The sequence below is a fragment of the Molothrus ater genome, chromosome 3, assembly GCF_012460135.2.
Source record: "Molothrus ater isolate BHLD 08-10-18 breed brown headed cowbird chromosome 3, BPBGC_Mater_1.1, whole genome shotgun sequence".
Classification (NCBI taxonomy): Eukaryota; Metazoa; Chordata; class Aves; order Passeriformes; family Icteridae; genus Molothrus; species Molothrus ater.
Window position 1 is genome coordinate 68,976,716 of NC_050480.2, and position 11,497 is coordinate 68,988,212.

At 41.9% G+C, this 11,497-nt stretch overlaps 1 protein-coding gene across 3 annotated transcripts in view; it reads right to left on the reverse strand.

Annotated features, from left to right (window-relative positions):
• Window positions 1-4,233, reverse strand: part of AFG1L (AFG1 like ATPase) — a 63,527-nt gene extending 59,294 nt beyond the window's left edge. For all 3 annotated transcript variants that reach the window (XR_008508275.1, XM_036380404.2, XM_054514327.1), the window contains exon 1: window positions 4,146-4,233. Coding sequence is in view for 2 of the 3 variants with exons in the window: in XM_036380404.2 (XP_036236297.1) it covers window positions 4,146-4,233 (88 nt within the window). In the remaining variant the exon portion in view is untranslated. The remainder of the gene's footprint in view (window positions 1-4,145) is intronic.
• Window positions 4,234-11,497: the final 7,264 nt, after the last annotated feature.

An 11,497-nucleotide genomic window follows, 5' to 3' on the forward strand; every position in this document is an offset into this window, starting at 1 on the left:
GGGTAAGAAAGGGTTTGTGGCTCATGACCTTCCTGGCCATAGACAAAGCACATCAGCAGCAGGACTGCTCAGAAGCATGGGCTCTGTCTCAGATTACATGTTCTCACAGCTAACCATCCTGGGAGTGGGAGAAAGTAGTCATTAACATGTGACAGAGGTGGAGACTATGCCCAAATGGCCATAGAGGGTGTCCTGGCACAAATCACTCACTGTTCTCATAATATAATATTGAACACTGGGATTTAAATATCACGGGAGAACACTATAGTGCACTACCAGGAGACACCCAGTAACTGGTAAAGTGATAAACTCACACCTGTAGCTGCAAAAAAAAGGCAGATGTTACTGAAGAGCATGTGGGGTTTTAGAGATAAGAGATAAGTCAACAGAAGGTACAAGTGATACAATATTCTAAGAGACAGAAAAAAATGTGCACCTTCCATTCTAACCTGCATTTTGTGGAACAGATTGCAAAATCTATCACTCAGCTACAGGAGTCACCTATGATTCAGTGTACTAACTACAGTCCTACAGCCCTCTTCTCCACACTGCAAAATAGGGGTCTTCATTTATTCCTTACTGTTTCATTATCTAATCTTTGTATTACAGAAACTTCAACTCAATTATTTATTATTTTCCCTTCTGAAGTCTTCAAGTGTCACACACAGAAAAAACATCCTCCACACCTATGCAGTGTTCTGGATACAACTATAGAAAAGCACAACATCAATTCACTGTTCACACAGTTTTACACAGAACAGTGTAAAATTAGACATGGTTATCCATAACCTACCTTTCCCACCTTCAGGACAGTGCAGGATGTTACCACATTTAACATGATGTTCCCTGCTTCTTTAGATTTGACACCAAGCTGCAACTTTTTTCCTAAATTCCTGTTCCCAAAACATACATATGTCAGTATAATCTCACTTTATTTCATACCATGTAATTAGGTCTTTGCATGTGCCTTTCTGCTTACACATAAAAGGATCACAGACACAGCTGCAGTGGAAACCTACCATGACACACCCAAAAAAAAGAAAGAAATTGGAGGGGAAAATCTCACCAAGGCAAATAAAACTTATTTTTAAAAAGGCCAATCTGGAATTATAAGAAATTTTTTTTCAAGAGGGGTACTTAAGACATATTTGGTAAACTGACATCAATTTACCACTGCAAAGATAATGAATGCCTACATAAAATTATAAAAAGTGTTCTTAACTCCAGGGACTTTCTGACCTGGAGAAAAGCAGCAAATTGGAAAACTGATCAGTGTGTTGTTGAGTTTTTCTACTGATACTTAGAACTGATGTCTGAGACAACACAGAAAAAGGGATATGAGTTTCAATGACACAGCTTATGAAAGCAACAGTCACTTCTGAGGCAGGCATTAGAGTTATTTATGCAAGAAGACAAACTGAAATGGAAGTTGAGTTGTGGCATACCAAAACTGATCCTGACAGCAGCCAAAAGAGAGAGCACAGAAGGGTTACCAAGCTACAAGGTAGAGAATTAACACTTCCTCCTTCCTTCTTTGCTGTTAATTACTGTTTGTCTTAAAAACAGAGAAGATTTCCAACTGCGAAGAAATGCAGAACTGCAAAGAGTTGTGAGAACTGCATCTAAACCAAACTCATGTAGGTTACAACTGCACCAAAATTCAGTACCCCAAAATCATCCGAGTGCCACCTTTGCTGACAGTCAAGATCAAGAAGCTGGAATAGCTTCTACTAAATCAATGTTAATGTAAGGTACAAGGATCACATCTGTTTCATTACTGCTCTGCCAGCACAATCTGCCTTGAGAGCTTTCACAAACTCTGGAATTTGTGTGGAGAGAGGGGGAAAAAAACGTCATAGAAACTAACTTTTAAAAACTGTCATGCTTTCAATAATCCAAGCTGAAGTTCAGAATATCAGTTTGGGTCACAATGAAGCCAAACTGCTTCAAACCTTAAAGCTCTTAGTGTAAAGCTGTTAAAACTGCCTATGAAACACAACTGCCACGACAGAAAAAGAGGACTTGGGAGTCAGAGGGCACTTTCATCAACAGGTGATGGTGGTATCAGAGACCTAAACTCAAGATTAAGCCAGTAATAGAACTGCTGCAAAATGTATCCTTCTTAGATGACACCACAGTGACGAGGACGGGCAATGGTAGTCTTGCAGCTCCAAAGGTTATTTTCCGGTGTGAAAATAGGAGCAAAGGTAGCAAAATACCAGAAAGAATTTATTTTCATGTTAGTATCTGTAAGCAATAATCATGTTCTCTTGTATCATTTTTTGTTAAATATATATGCAAGTTTTGCAGAATCAGTCTCAAGCAGGTAAATTGCCCCATGATGTATAAGGATTTGGATAAATAAAACACGTGTGTTAAAGTTAAGCACACGAATAAACCTGCAGAAGAACAAAGACTTGTCGTGTAAGCTTCTTGGGAAAGAGGTCATGTGCTAGGTATAAAGCTAAAAATACATTTATAGTCCTATAATACACAAATGTTCCTTTCAAAATATTGCACTATGATTAATGACAAGAATGTAAGATGAGGTGATCTGAAAAAATTATTTACTTTCCAGTGCTTAACAGAAAGCTTAAAAAATCAAAATCCAACCAACCATATTGAGGGGGGGCATACACACTAAGTTATCTGCATGAATTGAAGATGTTAGGCCTATATAATGTAAAATTCATAAAAGCCCCCCCCACATGCTAAAATTAGTGGTTCAAACCAGAAGAAGCAGCTTGCAACTAAGACAAAAGGACAAGGATTTACATTTTTGTCTCATTATATGACCTCAGATGAATCACTGAAGGCCATTCATTCAGGCAGCATAAGACACAGTATTTAATCTTCTAGAGAAACATGAGTTGGAACTAGAATTCTACTTTGTGCATAAGTGCCTGATACATTATTCTGCTAGAAGATTACTTGTATATTTTCCATGCACACCTCGTTTCACAACCTGACCTATAGATGAAAGTAGAGACAAGAGAAGCATACCAGTGAAACTCTGACTTCAAAAATACTTGTCATGTCTTTACTTAATTAAGGAAAAGGTACACAACTGTGGAAAGCAAATCACAAAAACAAAGAAAAGACTATAAACCAGTGATCATAAAACCAAGATTATAAATCAATTCCATGATGGCAGCCCATCCCTGCAGTGTGATGTCCTCAAACAACATATGCAAGGACTACCTTTTCTTTGACACAGAGCTGACAAACTGCCTGAAGCCTCTAAATTTGCTCAGACAACTTTTTCTAAATACTAGTATGTTGTTTATAAAAAAAAAACAAACCTACAGAGAGTCCAAGTGTTAGACCAATATAAAATAAAACACACGCAACTACAGTACTACCTGCAGTGCTTGTCTATTTTTCTTAGGATGTATAAATATTTTACAATCACAACATAATGTGTGGATGTGGACATTTATCAATCCTGGGACCCACCAGTCACCAGCTGAATTCTCACACCTTGGCCAGACTGGCAGAGGACGAACAGCTCTCACTGAGGAAAAACGATCTCTGCTCCTAACCTAAGCCTCAAGTTAACAAAACTCCATAAAGTTTTGTACTGAAGAGGCTTTCAAAGCAAGGCTGTGAAAGCACAGCTGTCGTTCGTTATACCTCGGAGGGTCCTTGAGGGAGAACAGTCCCCGAGACTCCCCAAGGCCCGGCCGAAGCGCTGGCAGCCAGCGGCGCACTCGCCGAGTCCCGGTGCAGCCGCAAGGCTTTAACCGGGCAGCGCACCGAGGCCCTATTTGCCAGGGGAAAAGCTCGGGAAGCCACGGGCCCCCTTCGCGGGTCACCCGGTGGCCGGGGCGACTCTCGGTGTCACCCCCGCAGGCAGGTCCCCTCCAGGGCTGTGTGGCGGACAAGCCCCGGCCGGAAATGCGAGAACACCGGCAGGTCATGGCAGAGCGGCGAGGCCCGTGCGTGTCCCGGCGGTTGCCGTGTGGCCCGCCCGGCACCGCCACCCACCTCCCCTCCGCCGGGGACAGACCCGCGGCACGACGGGGAGGGAAGGCACGCACCGGCTCCTGCGACCGCTCCTCGGTGCCCTTCCTGTGCGGTGCCCCGGCAGCCTGCCGCCCGCCCGGGCCTGGCGAGCCCCGGAGAGCCGCGGCGGCGGCACTGACCTCTGTGCGGCGGGAGCAGGCGGCCGCGGCAGCCCAGAGCCCGCAGCAAGCAGCGCGCAGTAGCCAAGGGCGACACAAGGGCCGCCATCTTCCCGGCGCGGCGGCGGCGGCGAGGGCGCGGGGCGCGCTGGGAAATGGAGTCCCACGGGGCTGTGGGGGAGCCCTTGCGCGGCCGGTGCCGGGCGAACCGCTCCCGTTGGGTCACGGAATCACAGGGTCGATTAGATTGGAAAAAACCCTCTGAGATCATCGAGTCCAACCTATGACCTATCATCACAATGTCGACTAGACCATGGCACTAAGTCCTACGTCCAGTCTTTCTTAAAAACTTCCAGGTACGGTGCCACCACTTCCCCGGGCAGCACATTATATCTAATCACCATTTCTGTGGAGAAATTCTTCATCATGTCCAACCTAAACCTCTCGTGGCACAGCTTGAGCCTGCGTCTTCTCATCCTGACACTGGTTGCCTGGGAGAAGAGGCCAATTCTCACCTGGCTAAAACCATCTTTCAGGGAGTCAAAGAGAGCAATAAGGTCAGCCCTGCGCCTCCTTCTCTCCAGGCTAAACAACCCCAACTCCCTCAGCTGCTCTTCACAGGACTTGTGCTCCAGACCCATCACCAGTTTCATTGCCCTTCTCTGGACTTGCTCCAGCCCCTCAATGTCCTTCCTGTGGTGAGAAGTACAGAACCAAACACAGGATCTGAGGCACAGCATTGCCAGTCCTGAGTACAGGGAGACAATCAATGCCCTGGTGCAGCTGGCCAGATACAGGCCAGCATGCCAGTGTCCTTCTTGGCCACCTGGGCACACACTGGCTCATGTTGAGCCACTGTCAACCAGCACCCCCAGGTCCTTTGCTGGTCCCTGGCTCCTTCCCCCTCTTTTCCCCCAAACTGTGCCGCAGGCATTTTGGGAGCCCCCAAGGAGCCCACCTGTCTGGTTGACCCAGGGCCACACTCCCTGCACAGCCACTTGGTACAAATCCACTTTCCAAACCCACTTGGAGCCTCACACAACACCCTACTGCCCTACCCATGCACTCCAGTTTCCAAACTGAACTTCCTCATCCACCTCAACACAAGGAAGAGCTTCTTTACACTGAGGGTGGCATAGCACTGGAACAGGCTCCACAGCAAGGTCATGGACTCTCCCTCTCTGGGGACTTTCAGACGTTTCTGTGTCACCTGCTCTATGTGACCTTGGACCTGCTAGGTAACCTGCTCTAGGTGCCATGGACTAGATGATCTCCAGAGGCCCCTTCCAACCCTAATGTTATGAATAAGAAGCTTGACTAGGCCAATATTCAAGCAGCAATCAGTTTATTATGTAATATGGTAAAGTATGAGCAATACAGCGCTGGGTACAGAGGGGGAAGTTTTCCCTCCAACTGCACACTGATAGTTGAGGGTTACAGGTATTTATAGGGGTACTCATCAGCTTTTTCAGCAGTTTCTATTTCCAATTTTTACTCATCAGCAATTTCTAGTCCAAATTATTACGTCACAATTCTATACACTATTGTGATTTTAGTTTTTCTCAGGATGTATCTCAAAAGGAGTATCCCCAGATGGTGGTGGTCCAGTTTCTGAAAGAAGAAAGACAAATCCCATCTGGTAGAGCCCAGCTCCCCAGATGTGGGTCAACCTTTTAATTGCAGAGACTATAAATCTCATAACAGTGATGTCCAGCTTCCCTTGGTCGAAACCATAAATCCTTCAGGTGATGTTCATCTTCCTTTCTCAAACTGTTTTTCTCTGCTTCAATAAGGCGTGAGATAAGCATATTTCCTTTATATATATTCTAAAGCTATAGTTTCAAGGATATAAGTAATATTCTAAAATTATACTTCAAAAGGTTATTATTGCAGAGCTCTTTATGGATGAACTGCAAGCAAAAAGCAACATCCTTAACGCTTTAATTCCAATGCTCCTAAATCAACCAGGGTTAATTGCAAACAAAAGATAGGTTCAAAGGCCTTTTTCCATGCTTTATTTTCCTCAGTTATTATTGGAATTCACAGCTCTCCCACTGTCGGACTCCACACATTTCGCACTCACAAATACACACGTCACCTGCTTGTACCTGACACGAAATACAGCTTTGTATTTCACACTAACTATTCTGTGAGTCTGTAATTTTTGTATTGTGCTGCACCATGCCTGTACTGGGTGCCACAGCTGTCATCAGGGAGTTTTGGCAGCTGAATTTGCATTTGTGGATAATTTCTGTCTTGTGCTATTTGCTTTTATCTCTAAAAACATGGACCATGAAATACTAAGGATAGATATTTGTAAAATATTAAGGACAAATATCCTTGGCCAGAGTTACAACCTATCTGCACATCAGCAGTATCAGTTTTACATCTATCAGTATAATTTTTATGCCTATGAATGTGTGTTTAGAATGCAACAAGAAGATATGTTAGCATAAAAGCAGATTTCTCTAGAGATAATTCAAACCCTAGAAGCTGATTTAGTCTCAGTGTCTGCTTAGTATACAGTAGACCCTGTCTTTGGTATCAGTTCAAATACCCACATGGGATTTCTGAGAACTCCTCGGGAGAATGCAGACCACCTTCCTCCTTTGGTAGGTACCTGACTGCCTCATCCAAGCACCTCCACTGCAACTACAGTGGAGAGAGAGAAAGGCACAATGAAAAAAGCCTGCACTCCGAGGGAAGGGCACTGGCACTCAGGAATCACTAATCATAACATTGGCCAGCCTGTCATTACTGAAAGAAATGCACCCAAAGGCCAGGATGGGGCTTCAGGAGATGTTGTCTGCAGAGTGCATTGTGCAAGAAATAGTTTACAAAGTGTCTGTTCCTGGTAAAGCACGAAGGAAGTGCTTAAACTGACTTTTGGTTTTGTAACATCAGAATTCTTTTATGTCATTCTAGCATTTAATTTCTGAGCAACATGAGAAAGTGAGCAAATAGTTTTCATAGAATATCAATGAACTTTTTTTTAACAAAAGTATTGAAAAATGTTGCTTTAGGGAACTACAGAACAGCTTGCAAACAAAAGTTGATTATATCCTGAATAGTATTGCTAATTCTAAAAATAATGTTTATGATCTTGAAAATATTAGCAGTCATTGAAGTTACACTCTAACACGTTCAGCTGTTTAAAATACGTAGTTGCTCCAGACACATCTTCAGCGCTATATACCTAATTAAGTAGTGAATTAAAGTGCCTATTTATCACATCCTAAAAGAGCTGTTTTCAGTGCATTTTCTTTCATCTTTCCTCTATTGGGCATTTATTGGTTTTGACTCATTCCAGCATATTATAGCTATCAACACCTGTGCCCATTTAGGAATGAATTCCAGTACAAATCATAGTGAATTGAATAGGCATCTCAAAGACGCATCACAATTGTTGCAATATATTTAGAAACTCAAACAAGGAAACAAACAAATTCTGTAAAAGTGATTTAAATAACAAATAAGTTATCTTTATAAACAGCTTATCTCCTTGAGAACAAAGAATAAACAAGGCAACAAGAGCTGGGTTTTCTTCCATTATTAACTCAGATCACAATATGAATGGGTGAAATGTCAAGAATAATTGGAGAAAATGACAGTATAATCTTCAGCAAAAACATCTGATTTATTTAAATTGTCCCTGTTTTTTTCTTAACCTTGCTATGCAAGGCAGCATAGAAAAACTTCTCATTTGGATCTATTTGGACATCTTCTACTTAAATGAATAAACCCTCTGCGATGCTCTGAACTTTCTATATACTGGCCAATTGAAATGCCACCATGCACTGCACTGCACATCCCAGGAAATCACTCTCCTTTGGCTGTAAGCACTTGGCAAAAGCAAGTTTTGGTGTTAACCTAAACAAACAGGACGTTCAAGTACATTTCTGTAGATTACCATGGTTTATGTCCTGTAACAGGTACAGATCCATCATGTGGTACATTTGTACCCTTCATTTTCTGTACCTATGCCTTTGCCCACCTTCAAAAATGTGACACTGAAACTGTGTAGAAATTAAATTGGCACTTGTTCAACCCTGCTGCATTATTACTCTGCCAGCTAGCCAAAAGTGGCCTGCAGCATGAATAAAATAGGAATAAAAATGAAGGGTAAAATCAAACCACTCCAAGTGTCTTCTACGGCCTCTGCTGGTATAAATGCACTGCTTTTAGAAATTTGGATGTGCTGAACCCTATGGGGATGGATATGTCCAAGAGTCTTTGGGTCTCTTCCAGAACCATTCCGAGTTTCTGCAGAAGGAGGGCTGGGTTTACCTGACTGCAAGGCTCCAAGATATTCCCACCATGGGAAATATCTTTGGTTCCCAAACACAAAGACATTTTTGATATAGAAGTGACCATTCAGCCTACTCTGCAAAAATGGATTTTGCAGGTAGTTTTCATCAACACAGTTTCCATCAAAAGTCATTTTCCTTGGATTATGTCAAGACACTTGGGGGTAGACTTGATATTAACCTCATCTATTTTGAGACAGTCAAATACGCTGTTAAAAGTCTGCATTGCTTATAAACCCTCAGGTTAACAAAGCCATGAAAACATTCCCAAAATTATGGATTTACAGCCCTTTTCACTATCTTTACAGTTTACAGTTTGCATCTCAGTCAGCTCAAATAGCTCAATGTGTTAGAAATTCACTGCAGTATTTCAGCTACACAGTATCTCTCAGAATAGGAGTTCACAGTAAATGGATGTATATATAAATGTAGATATTACAAATTATGTTTAGAAGCTTATTACTGTCTTGCAGGCAGGAGCACAATGCAGACATTCAACATCTTGTTTCAAAGCACTGGCAGCTACTGCAGGGATCAGGAAGTCATTTTTCCACACAAGGTATTTCACAATTAGTTCCATGCCTTGTGGGTTTTGCCTTATCCCGAGTCAGCATTTCCCACAAGTTCTAACAAAATATGCCTATGCTGTCTAAAATGTGCTAACCCGGACACTTGTCAGAAAGGCTGGAGAGTCTTAACTGGACAATGGAGAGATTTGGTTCCCTTTCCTGTTAAATGTGAGTCTTTCTTTCAAAAAACAAAGAAAGAAGCAAAAAAACTACTGGAGAAGTATTACTGCCCAAAATTCCAGGAGTAATCATCCATTCATGTTGCTTGTATCGGTTTGTGCTGTGAGACTCTGGTATCCATTTTGCCACTTGAAGTTATGCCAGAAAATCTTTGTGTCATGGTTTGATAAACAAGGTGTAATTACAAATCATTGAATACCTGATTGTTAAAGAATTTAGGTTCACTAGGATTTTCACTGATATGACAGAATATACTGACTTGGAAGGGACCCAGAAGGATCGAGTCCAATTCTAAATGCTTGACCTAATCTTCGAAACTACAAACACAGCTGACCTCTCTCCCTCCAGATTTGAAATTTGGCCCAAAGTGCATGTCAGAAACAGAATTAAAACTTTCTATTTTCTGAGTTTATGCTCACCTTCATGCTTAGAAATGAACCTTTCTAGCATGAAGAAACAACTACATTTAACATAACTCTAGTCTCATGATCACAAAAAAATCCCTGGAACATGATTCAAAGTAAACATGAGGACTGGAAGGAAACAAAGAGGCTCGAAGGACTCTGCTTTTCCCCTACCTTTATTCCTTCTCCTTGCCCCATTAGCCAGTGTGGCATTTATGCTTTCTCATGATGTAAGGGTGGCTCTAGTCATGAAGCTAGGCATCTTCCCCTTCATCTCCCAGGTTAGACGAGTTGTATTTGACTTCAGTGGGAAAAACAGAGATGGGACACCTCATCAAATCACTGCAACCCCTTTATATACCCATGCTGTTGACAAGTGGGGACTAAAACAGTCACTCCCTGTAGCCTCCACAAGGCTCTCCACCACCAGTCATCCCTGACAGGAAAAGCAGACAGAATAGTGGCACTGAGAAGGTGTGCTGTGAGAAAAGCATTCAGCTTAAGCCTCACTCTTAATAGCTACCCAGCATGAGAACAAATTCTTCATTCATCACAGACACAGCAACTTCCCAAATGTACAGCACTGAACACTTTTTTGTTGCTTTGAACAGATAACGAAACCAGGCTTGGCCAGGAGACAGACAACGTATTGTAGTTAAGACAACACCAGTGTTCTGTTTCTTTTTCACATTTGCAGTCAGATGTGGCAGCATAGGTTGTGTAACAAACAAAAGCTTTTCCAGATGCATATGTCATCTCAGTAGAATTAATGAGTTTTTTCTGGCCTTGCAGCACGACCAGTTTAATAACTAGTATAACTCAGGTAAATCTCCCCTTCATTCCTGCTTTGTAAAACTCGTGTCAGCCTCATTTCTGTTTATAATTATAAAGTGAATAGTTGGCAGCTACTAGTGGAAGTAAGGAAGGTGCTCTAGTATGTGGGAGAAATAACACTGAAGGACTGATGACAAGGAAATTCACAGAAAAGTTCCAAGCAAATCACCCATGGTATACTGGTTATGGGGATGAACTATTTTTGAACTTTGGAATCATCTCTGCTTTCTGATTACCTTTTTATTAACACAGACAACAGCTAACTAAACTTGCCAGATGTTAACTTTGTGTCTCTCAGATGTGATTTGTGGGCAGCCTGCCATTTTACCTACTGCCTACACAGATTTTTGGAAAAAATATCACTAGTTTTCACACAGTCTCATTCAGCCTGGATAGTAAAGGAACATTACTAGAACTCTTTAATAAGAAAAGACAGAAGGAAAGTGATATATGCATCTAATTATTGGAGGGGTACTTTTAACAGGTATTTAAAAAGTCTGAAATCCTCCAAGATAATAGAAAAATTTAGAAGTAATAGCGGATTGATATAAATTCAATTCACTGACGTTCTAGGTAAATATTGCACTACTTTCAGAAATACTTCTTTTATCGTGACATACCACTTACTTAATCAGATAATGAGAAATAAAGACCTTATGTCTTAGAAGGGGACAATTCTGTCAGCTCTGCTCCCTTTCTCTCACTCTCTTTCTTGCTCTCTCAAGTAATTTTACTAACTTACTCTGTAAACATTATTTTCCTTTCCTATCCTTTAAGAACTCTTTAGCTTTGCAAGCTATGAGAACAAAAAATCTGACCCCGTTGGTAATATTATTATTAAATGTGTATAATTTGTTAAAATTGCAGTAAGTTTTAAAAGGTTTCAGGCTACTACAAACAACAGCGTCACATCGATTGCAGCTTGAGTCAGTGACTTAAGACTTTGTTCTCAATATCAAAGCTTTTGGCGGGGATCTCCACCAGCCTACGTTTGCAGCGGGCTGATTCATTTTCCATAACACCTTGCATATAGAGCATTTCCCACCCAGTCTTTTCAATCCCCGAAGAATGAGGATGTG